The sequence below is a fragment of the Dermacentor albipictus genome, chromosome 3, assembly GCF_038994185.2.
Source record: "Dermacentor albipictus isolate Rhodes 1998 colony chromosome 3, USDA_Dalb.pri_finalv2, whole genome shotgun sequence".
Lineage (NCBI taxonomy): Eukaryota > Metazoa > Arthropoda > Arachnida > Ixodida > Ixodidae > Dermacentor > Dermacentor albipictus.
In genome coordinates this window covers 114540992-114562350 of record NC_091823.1, presented here as the reverse complement: position 1 = coordinate 114562350, position 21359 = coordinate 114540992, and the positions used below count along the sequence as shown (strand labels likewise).

Genomic DNA, 21359 nt, shown 5'->3' with positions numbered 1-21359 from the left:
AAGAAGAGGCTTTAGTGGTAAGAAACCGAAAGACGAAAGCGAAGGTGGACCTGTGCCGCCTTGCTGGAGGCATCAAGAATGCGTAGGATGCAGACATAAGTAGAAAATGACATTATCTTGCATGCTGCGAGTGTCGATTCACACGCTATTGTTGTTTTCTCAGCGTGCTCTTTACATCAACGTTTCATTGTTGATAACTTATTACGGATAGTAAAATCCAGGACCGAGAAACCGGCGCACTGATTCTACAGCACGAGCTAAACAAACAAATCCAGAACTCATACGTCAGGGCTGTAATTTGCAACAGTTTAAAAAGGAAGTTTAAGGGGTTGGCTGCGAGTTGGAAGTATGACAAGCATGTATGAGGTTGCAAGGCTTGTCGCTTGTTTCACTGCATGGCTGGAGGCTGGTAGGGCCGGGGCAGCCTTTTTTAATGTCCCTGAAAAGAAAAGAAAAAAAAACATTATGCAGGTCCAACGCACTGTGGGAATAAATGTAATGCGAAACATTCTGCAGGTATAGTTGGTTATGTAGCATTGTTTGGAATTGCGCAAAGGATTAACAGATTGCGTTTTATGTCTGTGCGTTTCATGTCGGCAACAAAGATTCGTAAAAGGTGACTGGGGGTGTTGTGGCACAAAAGTAGGGAGTGCACAAAAAAAAAACGGAGTCGTACAACGTTCCCAATAATAGTTCCGAAAGTTTGAGGCTGGGAACATTTTGTCTGTTAAAAAATAACATAGGTAACACATTAGGCAAAAAATGAAAAAAGGAGCTCCGTGGCGCAATCCGCCACCCTGTTTCAAAGGGGACCTTCATAGCGTCCATCCATCCGTCCATCCAGATAGAGTGCCTGTAAGCGCATGTCTCAGCGTGCATCGAGACACCCTAATGTAAGAAGGGTATACATGGCTATGGTGCAAGGTAAAGCCCGTCTGGTGCGAGGTGGTGTCCCTGTATGCGGCTCGTGCAAGGCGACGGCATGACACCGGCAGTGGCTTGAAGATGACTAAGGTAGTGGGACGAAGGTAGTGGACTAAACGTGACGCCTGATTTATCGGGCTCCGCTGAAGCAACACTACAACCTGTTTGGTTACGTTGCAGGCCTGTCTCGAAGGCTGTGCGATGCTACGTGGCGATGACAGTGGTAAGGTCGCTGTTATTTCGTCACGACACGAATGCGTATGCGTCCTAGGGGAGAGAGAGCATCGGGCATCTGGTTCAAATCCCACTATAAGACACGTAATTCCTTTTTGTTGAGCAACAGCATGCGTGGGACCACCTGCGCGTCAGCTCGGGAATACCCCCAGCAGCAGCCAAAGTCTAGGGAAGAGGCAAAGAAATAAAAATAATAAATTCTGGGGTTTTATAAAGCCGAAACCACGATGTTGTTATGATGAACGCTGTAGTCGAGGACTGTGCGCGGGACCGCGGTAGGTTGTTTAACGCGCACCTAAATCTAAGGGTGCGCGAGTGTTTCATTTCGCACCCATCGAAATGCGGCCGTCGTGGCCGGAATTTAACCCGCGAGTTCGAGCTCAGCGGCGGAACGACATGAATAGCCACTAAGACATACATAGTGGTTGGTCCCAAGAGGCAAACGAAGCATCTATTCAAATAAAGAACACAGGAAGCACCTATAAACGCTGTTTGTGCCGCATCAGGCACAACAAAGCGCCATACGCCTCCTCGATACGCGATATAGCTGCGATGATCAGGTCACGAAAACGAAACGTTCCAATAGTGATTAACAACAGATATGCAGAAATGCAAGAATACCAGCCAATCGCAAGAAGCGTAAAGGAGTTTATCCATGTATCCTGTATACTGTATTAATATAGTGAAACATGGGCGGAAGGAATCTTTGTTAATTATTCATGATACGTGGGTTCGCCGTAAACCAAAGCAAGAATAAGAAAATGCCATGCTCACCCCCTGCAAAACAGGCTTATGTGTTTACGCGAAATTAAGATTCTGCAGCTGTACTGTACCTATACTTTTATCCTTGAGCGAGAGATAGAGCGAGATTTATTTTGGGAGAAACGACTTTGGAGGGACGGTCTGCTCTGGGTTGGTGTAGGAGGAAAGACGAACGAAAAGAGAGGGAGAAAGCGATGAAGTAATACATGATGATGAACATACGAAACTAAAAAGCATAGATAAGTAATTTAAAAATAACCAGAAGCACTTATGACAATCGTCTCTGTTTCCTATTGCAATAATCCACATCCCTTTTCTTAAGCTCAGCGAGTTGGCGTTATTACACATGAACAGAGGAATAACATACTTTAGAACTGTAACTGAAAGAAAATATTTGGATCCCCTAAGCAAATCAAAATATTGAGTTTACATATTGGTGCCAATGCACCTAAGTTTTGACTATTGTAATGTTGACCTTAACAAAACAATATTGAGTGATGCTGAAATATGCATGAGAGATATTAACTTTGTAGCCACTATTGTCCAAACGTGAGCGACTCTTCCAACTGATGTGGTGAAGGTTGGCCGGTGCTCCAGAGAATGAACGAATGCTGTTGAGACCAGCGAAAATAACGTTGCAGAAATTCTGGCAACCGTTCCGCAGCCGACCAACGTGTTCACACACACGTGGGAAATATCTTATAACAGTGGCAGAAATTGCCATCTCGTACCGTTGCTCCATTCATCTCGAATTGTCATTCAGCAACCAAGCCATGTCACGACGCTGAATCGAAGTACAGGATCAACAGAGCCCTCATAGTTTCTATAGGCTACACACAGTCTCAGTCATTGCCAGAATTGAACAGTACCCACTTCAGTGCCGGTCCCTAATATTTATCATAGAGTTCTACAGGGAAGCCAGGCGCCCCAATGGGGCAAACTTGTCAACTCAAAAGCCCACTACAACACTAGGTCTAGGTGCGCTTTAATGAATCCCGGGCCAGGTGTTCAGCATACATCTGGAGTACAGCCCCACTACAGCGTGCCTTGTAAAAAGAATCGTGATTCTGGCACGTAAGATTCCCGAATTTAATATTTGACTTCTTTAAATGTGGAAAAGAAGAAAGCAAAATAAATATCACTTCGACTTTCTGGGTTACTTACATAATCGTTGGCCTATAGATTACTTATGTTCTAGATCCTTTTCAAAAATATTTCGCCTAGTATACGCTCTGGCTTCTGAACATTTTTTTTAAATCCTCTCTTTCTGAATACAGTTGAGCGCCTGTACCACGAAGGAATAATTTTGTCCCGTCTATTTTCTGCTTGTGAGCTGCGCGGTTCGCAACCTTTACAACGAAGTGACCTGTACAACGAATTATCTCGGAGGGCCCAAACACTTCTTTATATAAAGGCGTTCGACTGCACCCGCTTCTAGAACCAACGGCACGTACGTTCGTTTTAGCATGAGCGGGCAGGTGGCGCTATCACTTGCTCAGCACGTATCGCACGTCAGGTAATTCCACCTTCTCGCCGGTGTTGACGTCGTTGCCCATTAGCTGAAGCATCAGGGCGCGCTTCCCGGTGTCGATCTCCGTCCTGGACACCATCTCCAATACTTTACTTACGCTGCAAAAAAAAAAAAGAAAGCCACGCACAACGCCTTTAATGAACAACCATTAAACAGCTGCTGCGCACTGGAAGCTATATACCCTTCGCCCAACGTCTAAGTGATAACGTACTTTTTTTTTGTCTACAATCTTCCAGAAAGGAAAGCACAGAACTAGTTTAAATACGACGCACGCAACAGTGTAGTACAAAGCAACGCATGCAGCATTGCGAACAGAAAGCAGGTGACGTCAAATGTGGAAACATAGCGCTTCGGCAGCTGGGATTTTAGACCAGTAACTGCTCCAAAAAGGTATGTTTTTGATGTTAACCCTTCGTCCGCTAGCGACAAGGCATGTGATTTTTACAGCACATCAGGACTTGTAGGTAAGCTGGAACACTAAATTTGAAATGCAAATGAACATGGCACGTCTGTGGTGTGAAAAGAGGCAAACATACAAAGAAAAGAAACCACGGAATGTCGTCTCAATTCCTGGGTTTAGGAAAAATGAAAGCATCAGTGTTTTAACTGTCAAAGGGTTAAGAGGGTCGCTAAGGCCCCGGGTTGCCGATTTTTCTTCCCTACCACTTTTACGGATTACACCATATATCGTTTCTGGCCACATTATGATACGAATATAATGGATAGTTACTCCATGAAAACCATCGCTATTGTTTGTTATTGGTAAAGGACACAGTACATCTCAAGTTATTCAGTTCCATTATTTCTCTTTTGCGTCCCTTTTAACCCTGTAAAGCTCAACTTATCACTCATGCTGCACTGAGTTCAACTCTTAAAAAATCAAATGATTTAAGCACGCGAAATTTTTATTGTGGCGGTATAGTATAACTCCTAGTATAGTAGTTTAATAAACCGATTACTGATTAATGTATTGCTGTTTACTAATCAAATTATTGATCAGATAATATCATTGTTGTTGTTGTTGTTGTTGTTGTTGTTGTTGTTGTTGTTGTTGTTGTCGTCGTCGTCGTTGTTGTTGTTGTTGTTGTAGAAATCTACTCTCCTTGCCAAAAAACAAAACTGAACATGCTGTCTTGATTTTCCTGGATGTGTAACTGTACTAGGGCATCGCAGTGTTAAAGCAGCAACCGTGAATTTGAGCGATCACACTGCCTCGTTGAAGCAGCTCAGGCAGGTGCGCTTACGCCAGGTTTAGGCGACTCCGCGACGGGGGTGCGTAGGCGTCGTAGAGCATGCGGGCTCCTTCCGAAAGGTATAGGACTTCGACTTGGAACTCGTTCTGCGGGGAAAGGAAAAAAGAAAGTGAAGAAACGAGGGCGAAGGAACTGCATTTCACGTCGTGAGCGATAAACGTAGTGGAACTTATTACAAAGCAAGCAGACGTAAAAATAAAGCGTAGCTGGAGTAGTAATGTTAATAATAGAAATGGTTAGAAACAACGACTGCGGAAGAGTCTGTGATGTACTAATCCAAAGAATGCTAATCGCAATAAATGTTTAGGCTAGAACTTCTCGTCGTAATCTTGACCAACATTTCGTGGCTAAATTTCTTATGGTTGCATTTAGGCTGGGAACGTTCGGCTCCTCGAATGATGATGATGGATGACGATAATGAATTGCGTCGAAGAACTCTGCGCGCAGATCGGCCAGAAAACAATATCTGTCGTAGCCAAGAAAGTTCTTTGATCCGCCAATAGGAAGTCAGCAGATGAGTCAAGTGAACGCGAAGATTCTTCCCAAGTTGAAAGTGGCGTCACTCAAGTGTTGAGTGGCCTTTAAACCAAGCTAGGTCCCGGTTCCCTCCGCTGATCCACAGCTTCGTAAGCGGACTTGGAGGTCTCGTTCTCAATCCGGCAGTTACGGCTGCGTTCATTGGGGGCAAATATTGTTACGTTCTTCTGATGGCGAAGGATAAGACACTCGTTCTAGAATGTACCCCACGTATTGTTCGCCTGGCGCGCATTTTGATTCGCCACAATAATTTTGATATACAATTGGTGAGAGCATTTGCGGGAAAGTATCGACACAACTTTGCTTGTTAAACAGGCGACTTGACATCCAAAGCCATATTCTGAACAAGGAATCGCATAAAACGCCTTTTCAATGCATTTTTGGCGCGGCATCGCCATACTCTCCTCACTTAGTTTCTACACAGGATAAAGTCCCCCCCACTTCAACCCCCCCTCCCCCAACACGCGCTCACACCCAAGCACAAACAAGCAAACATACATGCACGCACATATGCACACACACACGCGCGCGCGCGCACGCAAACGCACACACGTGCAAACACAAACCGCAAGCGCGACCGCGTACACGAGTGCACAAATAAAGCATCACTTACCCTGAAATGGTCAAGAAACTCCGCAAGAGTCAACTCCCCCTCAATGTCGAGGCAGTCCCAGAAGGTGTACTCACGATCGCGGAACTGTTAGGAACAAGAAACACAATGCACTAAGAATGAAGTAAAGGGAAGCGAGGCCTAAGCAGCCTGAAAATATAGTGAAGGTGCCACATATCGTTGAGGCGTATAGGGTTTATTGCGGGTGAATTGTCCCTCCGGTCTTGCCTCGAGGTTTCACGCCTCGTGGTTTAAATTGTTGCACTGTATACGTGAGAAATGTGTCAGAGAACAATATCTGTGACTGCGGGAGGTATAGTGTTCAGTGAACTCACTCGCTACCGCGTGCTCGCTCAAAGCTGGGAAAGGAGGATTGTGCGGCCGGGTGCTGGTTCCGGCACGACAATTCGTCTTTTGCTTAGCGATGCTCAAAGGCTTGCTTGCATAAGTTCTGACACTGTTACTGATACGAAGAAGCAGGCAATGAAGCTAGAAAAAGCAGAGGGAAAATTAATCGTTAGGTTTATTTGAAATCTAGAAATATTATATAGTTAAAGAGAATGTCAGTGGACGAAAATATAACTTGACACAGGCGGGAGCCGAAGCCATATATATTCGTAACCGCTGACGTGACGGCATGTTTTGATTTCAGCCAGCGAAAATTACGTTCGCATTAGTATGCGAAGTATATCACTTGTGGTTTCACTGGAGCGCAGTGAACGCCTCTCGCCAAGCAAAGGACAAGGCGTGGATATCCCGCGCCGGTTAACGCAGCACAGCTATATGCGGTCAGTTTACATGCACCGTTTAAACGAAATATTCATCTGTACCTGTCAAAACAAACGTACGCTGCAATACGCAAACGCACAAGCGATGGCCTTTACGCCATTAGGTAGCATACGCAGTTTTTTTTTTTTCAGCCACGTCCCTGCTCTTTTAAATTCACGTGTTACGTGACGCCATCGAGCAAAAAAAGGAAAAGGATGTTCAACAACCGCGCGCGATGGCTTTCAGTGGCGCTGGCTAACACTTCCTTGGCTAGATCTAGCAAACGCTAGATCTAGTCTAGATCTAGATCTAGTAGATCGTTAGATAGTGGCCGGATCGATAGACGTGGCCGTAGCGCAATCGACAGTGCAACGCGCGAGTAATGCGGGCGAATGTGCTTTCGGCTTCCACCGGCGGCAAGTTATCTTTTCGTCCACGTTCATTTGTCTTTTCCCTTCGTTGCTTTCTACATTTCAATTTCAATGGCATTTAATTTCCCCCTATGTTTTATCTTGACTTCATTGTCTGTTGGCTTTATATGTGGTCATGATTAAGAAACGTCGAACCCTCTCTCGTTCATACCAAACAAAGAAGCGCACGAAAGTGTCGGCGTAAGCTGGCACGTACACCAAGCGCTGAGTACAACAAGGAGGCCGGGGCGTTGCGTAGGCAACTATGAACGCAAATGTAACCGGAACCGTCTATAGTCAAAGCAACATCGGGCAGATTTGCATTGTAAAGCCCTGTGGTCACGTGTTCGGGTGAGTTGTGGCATGGAGGAAATTAAGAAATTGGACGCGTATTTGGATGGCTACGCTGAAAAATGACTTGTAAGCACGTAAGCGTGGTGGTGCCATATGTCGCTTCATCGCTGCGCGCAAGAAAAATTTATTGCGCGTTTTTTATATTCATGCCCTGAAAAGTCACACTGTTTTGAGACTGTTACATTCTGTAAGGGTCGCCCGGTTAAAGCTTCCCTAATATTTGAATAAGGCTATATGTCAATCTTGGCATATTGCTGCGGTCCAGTTTTGCTTTGCATGCCGAGCGAAGTACATATAAATGTGGTGACGTCTTCTTTTGATAATATAGTCGCAAGAAGGAGGCTGTATTATTAGCACGAATAGCACAATTTACACTGCAACACAATTTCAGGTGCACTGCGGTGACTTCATTATTTAAATGCATAAAAACAAGCTTGGAAGTAAACATAAACAATATATAAGCATTCTAATTGCGTAACAAAAAAGTGTGTCTTTACAAAAACCGTATTGACAAAGAGAACTACTGCATCCTTTAAGAATATAGGTATATCTAGGGAATTTAGGTATACCATTTAGGGGAAAAACTGATTTTAGTGCTTGGCGGTACTGTGCATCGACACCAAGAATGGCGGTCGGCTAGCGCTCTGTCTAACGATATCGCATTGAAATGAAGAAAAATGCAAACAAGAAATGGAAGTGCACCTTTTTCTTCGCAGCTGGAACGGGTTCCGAGAAACCGACAAAAGGCAGTGCCAAGTTGACGAAACTGTTCTTGTACAGCTCCAGTCTGTCATGGCCTTGAACCAGCTGCGTACAGAAAGCGGGTAAAGGCAAAGACGTCGCACTGCCGGTCATCTTTCATTTTCCAATATGGCTACCAAAGAGCTCATACAGTTTAAGACCCACTCGTGTGGCTTGCGATGTAAACGGCGCAAAATACAAGCGACAATACAAAAGACGGAATGAAAGAATGCTTGCGCGGGCTATCAAACGAGTGTCCGTTAAGCAGCATAAGCACGCTCTGTAGGTAGTCGCCTAGGACTCTTTCTTGTGTTTACACTTGTATTTCGCCTTTGACATCGTGGAAACTTTGCCAACAGAACCCAGCGACTCGGAGTTCTCTTCATCTCATTGAGTTCTTTAAGTTCGAACTCTTCGGATAGAGGGACACTGTTCCGAACATTGTTAGAGCAACTGCCAGTTTCACATCTATAGCGGGGCTTTCACGGGTAACGAACGCCTAAAGTCCACAAATGCCCCAGAAATTTTCGCAACTACGAAGGCAAGCTATACTCAACTGCAGGACGATCCCACTGAAACAATTTTCTGCCCGAAGAGACACGAATGCATAACATTACTACTATACATGTAACCTGCACAGGTGACCTGCGGAATCCGGACGTATCGAATCATATCGAGTCGGCACACTCCAAGCCGATACGACTCGACCCGTCCAGACTTTCGCATGGCCGCTGACAATTCTACGAACCAGCGACTGACCGGATGTCCCTACGAATTACAACGCGCACCATGACAAAGACACGAATGGACGAAGTGTGTGGGGATGCGCGACTCTCGCGCGTCCCCTGGCATGTTTTTCCCGCATAGCTCCCTTTCCCTGCAATCCGGCTTCGCCGGGTGGACTACATGATGTCCGCGGCAGTCGGTCTGGTTGAGAGGCAGTACGGAAGATGGCGCGAGTGTTGCGCTGCTAACGCCTCCTCAGGTGGGGTTACTTGGGAGCGGAAAGGAGAAAGCTCGCGCTCTTGGGTTGCGGACCGGCGAGCACGGCGGACGTCCCGCGCGGGCGCCGATCCACGCTTCTGCGAGACCGTCTCGCGTGGCCGCCTTCGAACGCGCCACCGTTCGCGTGACCGTACGCGCGAACGACCAGGCGTTGGGATCCAGCATGGGGCGAACATATTCGCTCGTTATCCGGTCGCGGTGAGTCGGACTTCTAGATTTGTCGCGCGCCCATCGGCATGTTTTGTGGATAGCAACTCGGCTAGCAGGCATTGATCTATGAAAGGTGCAATAAATGCCCTTGTGATTGTTTGCACTACTGTGTTGTCGTTCCTTTGTCCCAAGAGCACGGGTGTGAGAACCCACAAGTGCAAGCGCTCGTCCTCGTGTATTCTTATCTTTTTCCCCGGATGCCAGCTGTTTCTTTTTCATACTAACGCAGATCATCAACTAGCATGGTCTCGTAGCAGATGCTGCCGCTGTACAAGACGACTCGCATCGCCTTTGTCGCATTCATGTAGACGTAGCTATGGAGATGTCACACCACGGTGACCAGTTACCCAAAATCCGGAACATGTTTATGGCGTATGCACGCAGACACTTTTTATTGGGTGGCAATTATACAGACACCCCAGGCGCATTCGCGCATGCGCGGATCGAGCGCCGTGCGTTGTAGATCACGTGCACGATCTGCTGCTGGTGCGAGGGCGAAGGCAAGCCAATGACGCGATTGTTTGACCATGTGAACGCGTGTCTAGTTAGTAAGTAAATCTCTATACTGCTATTTAAGCTGCGCGCCCGTAGAAACCACGAGCCTTACTTCGTGTAATAATTTAATTTCATTACTATCCCTGTCGATGCTTTGCCATTTAGGATAGACTGCCAGATACTTGTTTCTTTAATTCTACTAGTCTTATTATAAGTAAGATATGTCTTCTGTTGGACATCACAATGTTACCCATGCGGATGGGTCACGTCGACCGGTTCACGTTCCTCGAGTGACAAGGCGATACATCACCAGTAGGGTATAATAGGAAGTTGCGCCACAAACGTTTTAATTGCTGATTTCAGTGCATAAGTTAACATATTGCGCTCGAAGAGAGTGACTTTCTGAGGCATTCCATTTTATAGGATTTTCTAATATAACGAGAGAGCGTGTTAATATATCTATGAGATACATTTGGCCAGCAGGCCGTATCCCAGCAGGTCGTGTCATACGAGTTTGTCATCCCGCTGGCGAAGCAGTGCGTTTATAACGCTGCGAATGTTAAGGAAAAATACTCTTTTGTATTTACGAATTATTTGGTTCGAATCACGGAGTTAAAAGGGACAAATGTGTTCAGTCCTGCTGAATATCACCCTCAACAACGAATGAATTAAGCTGTGTGACTATTTTGGTCATAAATAAAAGCTACTTGGTGAAACGTTGTTAGCTACTCAATTGATCTAAATCAGACAGGAAGCTTGTGTTCACCTGTCCCTAATTAGCCAGGGTCAGTGGTGAAATACTGCAACGTTCAATTACCTTTCCTAAGTAAGAATACAGAGATTTAATAAATGGCCGGCAAAGTGTCGATTGCATGATAATGGTCCAATAAAACGCATTCAGAAAAGAACCAGTGGCCTAATCGACATAGCTTTCGTTTTCGTAAGTTTTCTTTGCCATTGGCCGGCCGCCTTATGTGCAGCATTGTGATTGGCTGGAATTTTTTCTTACGAACGATTCTATAGCGTAAGAGCCTTTCGTGAATACAGAACCAGTGTTGCTATTCTCTGCACCTTGTAAAGTTCGAGACAGGCGAGGCCCGCCACGAGCGATGCGGTGGTGGCGATGGCTGGGACGATCTTGCCCGCGATGAGCTTGCTCTTGAGTCGGTCGGCCGGCTGAATGTCGTAGTTTGCGGCGCGCAGGTTCGAGGCCGCCACGATGAAGTCCATGTGGGCGTCGTCGTCCTTCTCGAACTCGAGCGGCGTTAGGGTCAAGTCGTCGAGATCCTTTCGAGCGGGCAGCTCCTGCTGCAGTTTGTCCAGGAGCTCATTGTCTACGTAAGCGAAGAAATGCGACAGCCACTGGTGAAAGGCGAAGAACGGGGACGATCGACGCAACACGAGCTTCCATTCTCTATGACGGGAAATTGTTGCGCGAGTGGGAGAAAGGGATGGCACACGAGAAGACGCGCAGAAGAACGTGAGCGTCTTCTTGTTCGGTGTTCCATTCCTTCTATTCGCGCACTTATAATTTCCCCTGGTGATCGTCGATCAACCATAGCCTTTCAAGATGTTCGGGATACCATGCAAGTAGGCACACAGGAACAGTGTAAGCGTTGTTCTTGTGCGCTGTCCATTCTTTCTATTCGCGAAGCTGATTTTATATGCTAATCATGAGTCAACTAAACTCTCAAGATGTTCCACTTCCATTCTCCGGTTCGCAGTAATTGGGCACCGTGGTCGAAGCTATAAGCGTTATGCGCTGGGGCATGAGTCGGTGCGCGAGACCAGATAAGCGTGGATAATGCTCTGAGGCTGAGGGACACATGGCGCATGGACGACGGGCCCATTGGCACAATCTAGCCCCACGTTGGCTTGAGAAAATAGTAGCGTGAACGCCAGTGATACAGTATTGCGAAAAATTATGCGTGTAGCTTCACTGTTTATACGAGCTTCACTGGTATACGAGGCGGAAAGGTGAAAGCTCGAGGCACCCGCCGTTGGAAGAGAGCGAGACTCGACGACAACTAACTACATCACAAGAGAATCATAGGACGTTACATATGCAGTGAATGCGCAGAGTATATACCGGGTGTTTCAGCGAACACTTTCCAAAAATTTTTAAAGGTTGCCTGTGACAGATAGCACAATTCCAGTTCATGAACTACTCGAAGCGAAGGACATTACCTGCACAGAAAATTTAAAGGCACAATCGACTAATTAACAATTACCTAATTAAGTGTTTACTAGTTACCTTATGGCCCATATTGTAGTTTACAAGTTCTAGCCGTGGAGTTCGCAAGGCGGATCCACTTGGAACGAATTCTCAGGATGACATCATTTCCGAGATATTCAGCCCCGAACATTGCGCAAAATTCATTAGCGTTCCAATTACTTTCCCAACAAAACGTCGTTTTATGCATTCAACCACAAAAGTAACTCTGTTCGTAGGCATATGCATTACGTGATGACGAATGAAGATTCGTGCGAGCGCTAGCGTAACTTATCTATACAAGGCACGCATTTCAAAGCCCTCTCCTTTGTGCTTCGAAAATCCGACAAGGTTTCGACTATAGAGCTCGAGCATTCCGTTGTGAGGGTCAGGGATGGAAAGAGCGGCTACAGATCACCCTGCTCTGGTGCAGAGGAGCGTAACTGCCAGCCGAACGTGCCACTACTAGCGCCGTTAGAGCAGCATGCTGCTTGCAGCCTACGCACCTGCACCCATCTGCGCATGCTCCGTCCGAGCAAGCTGCCACAGAGCACCGAGCTCAAGCAAACGGTGCAAGCACGCCCCAGCGCACAGCGGCCCCTTATGCGAAGTATACTACATCGGGGTGGCGGATAATGTGCGTTTCAAACACTTAAAGACTAAACGAAAACCGCGCAGTGACACAAGTAAGTAAGCGAAGAAACCGGGGACAAACTCACCGTCAGGTGGCGCGACCACTGGCTCATTCGAGTTGGCAACAACTTCAGCGTTCTTTGGGGGAACGTAGACCGGGACGTCGACTTCTTCGAGAATCTTGGCAATCGCGCCGCGGTCCGTGTTGTTTGGAATACCGAACATGGTTGCCCGCAGGTTGGCCGCAGCTACGATGTAGTCCATGTGCAGCGTCTATGGCGAGATGGCAGGCAGGGCAGAGGTTAGAAAAAACAAAGAGAAAGAAAACAAAAACAAAAAACGCGAAACGATCAGTTTCCTCGCCACGGAAGGGCAAGAGCAATGAACACATTCTGCAAATCCGTGCCGCGCGCAACAGGCGTCGGCACACGGCATGCAAATCCTTACGTTGTTGGGGTCAAACTCAATCGGATGGGGGCAGCGCCTGCGGCCAGACCAGAACGGCATAAACGAACTGGTGAGCTGCGGAGAAAACAGACAGAGAACGCGCTCATATTATTCTGCCCGTCGCTTCGTAACGTGGAATCACACGTGGTAATTTGGCCAGGATGTTGCGACAAAGGTAGCTAAAGAACAGCGACATGAACGCGATAACCCAATTTCTTCTTTCTTAAGCAAATTGGCGAACTGGTCGTATTAGCGTGTACTCACGGCTAGAAAGCGGGAAGGGACGCAGACTACTGAAGAACACAGAACGAGCGCTTATTACCTGAAACGGTTCTATCAGAAACTTGCACAATGTCGAACCCGGTTATATCGAACGGACTTTTGTCCTTGAAATCGTTAGACGTATGAAGCCATTACCCAAACTCGCTTATGACATACCTAAACAGATCTGTGATGCCTTCGCTGTATACGAATTTGCTAACTCTAAGTGGGACAAACAAACAAGGAAGGAATGGATTTATTGAAAGCAATGTATATTTCCTCACACACGCGCATACATTCCTGATGGCTTTCCTGTTAATGCGAGCAAGCCACACGCTATGACTTTTCTCGGACAGCATGCTTGTGCGCCAGCATTGTAAATTTATAACTTTAGAAAGCAATGCAGACATCTGCCTGCGTTTGTGTTCATACTTTTGCGCAGAAGATTTGCTCCTCGCGCTGCAGCTGATAACCGAGCACACCGCCATGACTGCTGCGCGCGCTGAAAGCACGCGCGATGTAAATATCAACGAAGGGAACCGGCGTCAGGAGATGGCGGCGGGGGCCGCGTATCCCAGAATTTCTTGCTTCCACGAAAGCTGTATATACGACTGAGGGACCATTTGTAAGTTCTAAGGAATTTTTAAAAATCGCCTGTGGCCGATAGCATAATTTTTGTCCTTGAGCTGGATTATTCGAAAAGACAGATATTACTGGCATGACAAATAAAAAAGAACACTTAACTAATTAAGGGAAATTCACTAATTAGCTTACTTAATAATAACTTCATGGACCATATTGTAATTTACGAATTGTAGCCGGTGAGTTATAAGACGTATCATCCACTTGAAATGAATCTTCAGGATGACGCCAGTTCTGAGATACTATTTCTCAAAGTGTGGGACGAAATAAGTTTTCTGCTTCAAGTTACTTATGGTCTTCAATTGTTAAAAACCCGCCATGGTGGCTTAGCAGCTATCGTGTTGCGCTGCTAAGCACGAGGTCGCGGGATCAAATACCGGCCGCGGCGGTGTCGTTTCGATGGGGGCGATATGTAAAAACGCCCGTGTCCCGTTCAATCGGGACACGTTAAGATCCCCTTGTAGTCAAAATTAATTCGGAGTACTCCACTACCGAGTGCCTCATAATAAAATCCTGGTTTCTGCACGTTAATCCCCAGAATTCAATTCAATGCATAAACGAGCGTTTTGTTTACACACACACGCACGCACGCAGATCAAGGTCGGCATTAGAGGCATGAGTACCACCAAAATGTGAAGTTTATTTTCATTTGTTTATCGTCTGGCCCGTTGACCAGTACCCACTTACAACATCCCCGGAAAGAAAGAAAAACTATCCCCGTGTGTAATCCGGCGAAGTAACTGCACACAACTTTGCTCAAGTCTGCAAAAACGGTCTCAGTTCAGGGATTCACGAGTTCTTCGGCCAGCGGCTCTGTTCCCCCGTTCTTTGGCGATGCTGACAAAGCTGGATTCGTACGCCGGACGTTATCGCGGACGGATCAGTCACATGATATCTCTCGTGAATGGGACCACTTAGCAGCCAACACTCGCACGACAGCGGATGACAGCGTGGAAGGAGAAGCCCTCGCATCGGCAACGGCGGCCGAGCAAACGAGGCCGAGCCAGGAATCCCAACAGTGATTTGGCTCAGCGCTGTATAGCGAAGCACTTGGCGCAGAATAAGGGAGCGCCGCAAGAATCGGCGACGTATGAGTTTTCCGTCGCCGCGTGCACTTTTGGCCGACTGCTACACGCAAAATTGCGACCTACAAAGCGGAAGAGAATGGGCGACCGTGAAAGAGGAGGGAGCTTGAACACGCAGGGGTGAGGAGGAGGTGGAGCTCCCTAGGAGATAACGAAGTTTTCAATGGCGGAGAACCTTGCCTCGAGGTGTAGCTTCGCGGCAGCGCGCGCCGCGCTGCCGTGAAGCCATACTTCATGGCGAAATTCGCCTATAATCCGCATCCGCACTTTGCAGTTAAATGTTGACTTCTTATATTATTAAAAAAATATGGCCCCTCGGTTAACCCTTTTCTTCTCGTTGATTACATAACGAGGGTCTCGAATCCGGCAAAATTGATGGCTTCAGCTAGCACCAGTGGGTTTATTGACCAGTTGCCTTCACTCAAAAAGATCACGTACTCGTGACGCCTGCGGTAGAAAGGATGTTCCACATCCGCCACCAAGGCTTGTGAGTGGTGGCGCTGGCTAACACTCCAAGGGTTAGTTGTGTATGGGAAAACGGCCCCGCGGTAGCTCAATTGGTTGAGCATCGCACTCGTAATGCGAAGACGTGGAGTCGTTCCCCACCTGCGGCAAGTTCTTTTTTCATCCACTTTCAATTCCATTTAGTTATCGTTTGTTTAATTCAATTATTAAGTACAAGTAGTTTCCCATGTGTTCTCTTTGGTGCTTTTGTTTGCTTGCTTCTTATTTTTTTTTCAATGTACCTTACAGACCCCAAGGGGAGCATTGAGTAAGGGGGGCATCATTGAACAAATGACAAGAGAAAACAGATATATGAGTGCTAAAAAATGTGAAAGCTACAAATGATAGTGTATATGATTGAATGATAGTGATATGATTCTACCACTATGCTAGAATCAGTTCAGAATAGAGCCGCTAGATTTATTTCACAAAATTACAACTGGAGCGAAAGTATAACGCAAATTAAAAACAATCTATCAATTCCTTTTTTGACCACTCGTCGTGATGTAGCACTTATATTGCTTTTTCACAAGTACGTTCACGGACCGAGGCCATCACCAATAGCTCTTCAAGTTTCTCCTTTCACCTCACGCAGATTGCATAATCATCTTTCTTTCACGCGCATCTACGGCAAAACAGACGCTTTCAACTCATCTGCGCTTCCACGTGTCATCCGCTTGTGGAACGACCTTCCCGATATCCTGGTAGCTGAAGCTAACAAAGAAAAATTCCGTCACGACATAAACATTCATTTCTTAATTAAAAAAAAAAAACTTGTCTGTGTTGCTTCTTGTATGCTTTTTTTTCTTGTTATTTAGAATTATTTACTTGGTGTAAACTTGACTCTTCGTTGTGTTTTTATTAACAAAGCATTGTATCACTGTATAATTCTGTATAATTGTTTGCTGCTCTTTATACTGTGTCAATTTTCCCCCCCTTACCCAATGCCCATTCCTCGGGCCTGTAAGGTATTTTGAATAAATAAATAAATAAATAAATATATATATATATATATATATATATATATATATATATATATATATATATATATATATATATATATATATATATATATATATATATATATATATATATATATATATATATATATATATATATATATATATACACACAGTAATTTACATTGTATCCGGCGTTCGAGAAGTCTTAAGAAATGCAGGCAGATGTATCTATACAGAAAAACGAAAGCAAACATTTAATTCTACGTTTCGGCCGGTGTACCGCCTTTATCAAGAGGGGGATTCCAAGCACAGGGAGTTCAATTTACAGATATTCTGCTTAGGAGTATGGTATATGAACACAGCTTGCAGCAGCGAGAGGGAAAGAAAAGAAGCTACAAGCATGTGCATATACATTTCCGTACAAAAGCACCAAAGGCAGTATAAATGGCTTATACTAGCCGCCACGCTGACGCACCGGCACGGTGATAAACTGGGTACGTGACGTCACCTGAAAGCCGTCTATAAGTACGTGGGCTGCAAGTAAGTGTACTGGATGTATCCTCATTCACTAGTGCGCAGACTAAACAGCCAAATCGAATAGCTTTATTACCATGCCAACGCCGGACTCTAGCTAAACCATCTGGGCATGCGCGCATCGCGAGGAGATGGGTTTAATAGTCTGAACGTGGCAAAGGGCCGGTGCCACGCCATTTTTTTCCGCGTTTGTTACCGCTGACAGATAAAGATCTCACCTGTTCTGGGGGATAAGCTTGGAGCAGCTTCCTGATTCGGGTGTTGTACTGCTCTTGAAAGCGCAGCCTGGCGAAATCGACGCATTCGTCGAAGACCCTCGGCCGCTCGTCCACCAGAATATGCTTGAGTTCTTCCAGCAAGACTACCTGAAACGGAGTAGCACAGCTGTTCATACCGTGGAGTCCGTTAGCACGAGTTCGCACTTAATTCGTGGCCGCGGTGGTTGCATAGTGGTAACGCAATGCTTAGGCGAGGTAATGAAAACCGTGCATCTAGATATTGTTGCTCTTCACAAACAAGGCCATGGAAACGCCTCCGGAGCCGTCCTCTCAACGCTTCGTCTGATGTAATCTAGATGTGGCGTTGGGAAGGCAATGGTTCAAACAGCTCTCCATATCTGATGTCAGTGTCATATTTGATCTGCAAAGCTTAGGTGAAGCACGTGACGAGATTTTTCCGCCGAGTGCACGAATTCACGGTCCGAACTTCTCAAGTGTACGCGCGCACATAAGGTACAACCACGCTACAATGCACAGTATACGGCGTCTGGCAGAAATTGAGGAGGCCAAGCTATATATGTACGCAGCAGTCTGCGGAGACCGTAGTCGACTGCCTCACATCTGAGAGTGAGACAGGGGTACCCGTACATATAAATAAATTTCGGTACAACTGCAAGACATGTGCCTGTCCTCAGGGGGCATTCAACGCTCGACTATATAGGGCGTGCCCGAACATCGCGTGTCCAACAGCAGCGTACTCGGAAGTAGAATACGCCAGCGAAGGTCAGATTTGATTTTTTCAAAAGACTAACTTTCCCACGTGGAATGAATTAAGGAGAGATTAGTCATGACTCATTGTTCCATTTCCTGGGCGGTACTCTTTTCTTGAAGGCAAGATCCCGTCACAGAAACATCAAGTGTTACAGATGGGCGGAACACTGCTCACCATCACTCTGTAAAGCAGACCCCGACTGCACGCAACATTACTCTTATTCACATTCACTCAAGTGAAAAAAAAAAGAACAGTTGCGACAGTTTTCTCACTTTCTTTGAAGCACCTACACACATAAGCCCTGTAGGTGGGCAGCCAGAAAATGGCGGGAGAGACAATGCTTTTCGTTATCCCCGAGCCGCTTTCAGTTATCGATGCGACTGTGAAGACGAACCACAGGCGTCCGAGCATTGCAAGTCCTGTCTTGCGCGAGCACGGACTACTGCGTGTGGAATGGGTTCGCAAGGAAGATCGGCATGAGGAAGTTTGTTTCTGGAGGATCTGCATGTCTAGGGACAGTGTCATGCATCAAAGCGATATAATTTCTGACAAAATTAATGTTGTAGGGAATAACAAATCAGACTGACTCCCATTCGCCTTCTTTAATTTCTTTCTTCTCCGTCTTGCTTTATTTTCCTCGACTTGTCCGTCTTCAATTCCCACGGTGCTTGCATGCTGTTCGTGTATTCCGAAAGCGCTCGTATGTACCCGGTAGACGCTTAAAGAGCTCATTCCTCATGAAGACTCATTGAACGGGAGGTATCCTCACAAGATTCGAATGATGCAATAAAGCCAGAGTATAAAATATTGTGCATGCTGTCAAATAAAAAATGTGAATGTTACTAGAATACAAAAGATCGCAGCACATAGTAAACACGTGCGCTGTGTACTTTTGTGAGATGCTAAAATTGAATATATTTCCGGGACAGATTCCGCAATGACAGGTTGTCCGAAAGGTTGTGACATTGAAAACTGTGTCGCCCCACTCGCGATAGGAAATAGCTCACACTGAATTTAGTGCATACTTGTACAGCCTGCGTTATTACAGAAAAAAAAGTGCTTTACCTTTTGGCTTAGTTGCATCGTCTGTAGCGCCCCGGGCAGAAAATCGGGATCTCTGTAAACAATCAGCCCCGTGATGACGTCAGAAAAGAAGCCGAAAATTTTGATGGCTCACACACGTCGTCACCGAAATGGGGGATTTTTCTGTTTCTTTTCTAGACATTGGTGTCTCGAAATAAATGCATATTCGTTATTCTTATATATGGTCCAACGCAGAGGCTGCGTGTAACGTGATCCAAGCCCCGCTTAATCACCGAGTGCCCCGAAACACGACCTGTTTTAAGGATTGAGAAGAATCAGGTACCCTGAAAATCTCTAAGTATTTCTAGTAACTGCACTAATAAAAATGACAGACACTCCCAGCTCTAAGCAATCTCACAAGCAGGAATCACGTGACCTGGTCACGTGGTAATCTTTAAAGCCATTTGTTTCTAATAAACAGAGAATTCGAGAGGAATATGCTTTGCGGGGTCCCGAAGTCCCATATATATGGGCGTAAGAAAAGCGTCGACCGGTGGCGGCGTTCCTCTTAAAAAAAAATCTCACGTGGTATTTCCCTGCATCTCAACGAACATGCTATTCAAGGCGACTGGAGGCGATTAGAAACGCAATAGAATATCTATGACAACATTTATAAATGCCAAGTAAAACATGTTCCAAACACATACTACCACATAGCGTAAAGCCGTTGTTGCATATCCGCTATAATTTGAGCTTTTGGCAGTTCGTTGATTTCCTTAGTATACATTTGAGCACGGTTATTTACGCTCTCGCGTCGACTAAAGTCACTTATTCTTCTTATTTCCTAAATAGAAAATTCACATTAATTAAATACTTAATTCGTTCGTTCGTTTGTTTAATTATTTAGTTACATTTTAGTAGGGGCATTCAAAAGTTTGACGGGTCGGGGTGGGGAAGGCGTCGAAGACCACATTCCCCCATTTTTTTTTTAATTCCAAGAGGCCGGATTTTTATTCATTTCGTTTAAATACCAACCGAGTTTTCTCGCCTTACGGATTCGCTTTCCGAAGGTATTCACACAGCGTAGCGAATACTAATTTTATGTCCTCCTATCCGACGCAATCCACGGGTGTTTCACTCACCTCAAGTACTCGACCGCATTCACAGCACTCATCCTGAACAGACCTTCGAACTCATCGCGTGCCCACTGAAAAGACAAAATGTTTATTCGTTTAATTTCAGTTCCTTTCCTTTTTATACATTCTTTCATTTTCTCTGTCTTTCTTTTCCAGTAAGTTGTCATAACAACCAAGATGAGCTAGTGAACATACGTTCGAGACGTCCTCACAAGATGTCGCCAAAAGTTATTTAAGGTAACCATCACTAGGGCTGCAGGTCGATATTGCATCGTCAATACGTTTTCTTTTTTTCCCTGTGTGTGTAGAAAGTGACTCCATGCACTCCTTTTCATCGTAACGCCGCGCGTACAAATGACATATTATTTTCTTTTATTTGTTCTTTTCCTACCTAATTTCCTACCTAGGCTCTTACCTACCTACCTACCTTTCCTACCTTTTCCTACCTAGGCTCCTAATTGCGACAAACAGATCGATATCGTGCAAGGTTTAACGAGCCTGCAGTAGGCGACAGGCCACGAGACGTGCCTCGCGTAAAGCGAACGAGGCTGCGCATAATTGTAGTAAGGAGCGAGACAGACCTGCAGCGTGTGCTCGATTGTGTAGGGAAAGTTCTTGATGGTGCAGACGGGCACAGACGCCTCGGGCGGGTCCAGGGAGCACGAGTAGGACTCGGTCATGTGAGGAACCACGACCTGGACGTTGCCCTTCGTGCCCGTGACGCCCGACTCGAGCAGCGGTTTGCAGAACCACACGCATCGCTGGTCCATGTACAGGCCTGCGCGACATGTATACCGTTGTTCGACAACCTGAGATGTTGTCGATTACTGGCAGCGTGTCGACAACGACCCGAAACAGGGTGAGTGCACCAGTGGACCCGAAACACAGAAAATTGGCTTAAAATAATATATTTGTGATAGCTGTCACGAAAGTTCCCAGAACGATGGTGCTTTATGCACCCGACATAAAGTGCTGCGTCGGGCTGTGTACACTCACGCAGGGCTGATCGAAGAGTAAATGCGAATATGGGCTTCTACGTGCATCTGCCCACAAAAAGGCACGTACGCTTCAGCGCATGATAAAATCCCGGATAGCT

General features: G+C 45.9%; 1 protein-coding gene across 3 annotated transcripts in view; it reads right to left on the bottom strand.

Moving 5' to 3' along the window:
• Positions 1-278: 278 nt before the first annotated feature.
• The window catches only part of LOC135916878 (ubiquitin-like modifier-activating enzyme 1), a 118530-nt gene continuing 97449 nt past the window's right edge, over positions 279-21359 (bottom strand). For all 3 annotated transcript variants that reach the window (XM_065450307.1, XM_065450308.1, XM_065450309.1), the window contains 12 exons: positions 20845-21041; positions 20270-20334; positions 19170-19221; positions 17333-17479; positions 13127-13201; positions 12766-12952; positions 10906-11168; positions 8086-8190; positions 5855-5938; positions 4696-4790; positions 3375-3549; positions 279-439 (listed from right to left, as the gene is read on the bottom strand). In XM_065450307.1, coding sequence (XP_065306379.1) covers positions 3408-3549; positions 4696-4790; positions 5855-5938; positions 8086-8190; positions 10906-11168; positions 12766-12952; positions 13127-13201; positions 17333-17479; positions 19170-19221; positions 20270-20334; positions 20845-21041 — 1412 coding nt within the window. In that variant the 3' untranslated portion in view covers positions 279-439; positions 3375-3407. The remainder of the gene's footprint in view (positions 440-3374; positions 3550-4695; positions 4791-5854; positions 5939-8085; positions 8191-10905; positions 11169-12765; positions 12953-13126; positions 13202-17332; positions 17480-19169; positions 19222-20269; positions 20335-20844; positions 21042-21359) is intronic.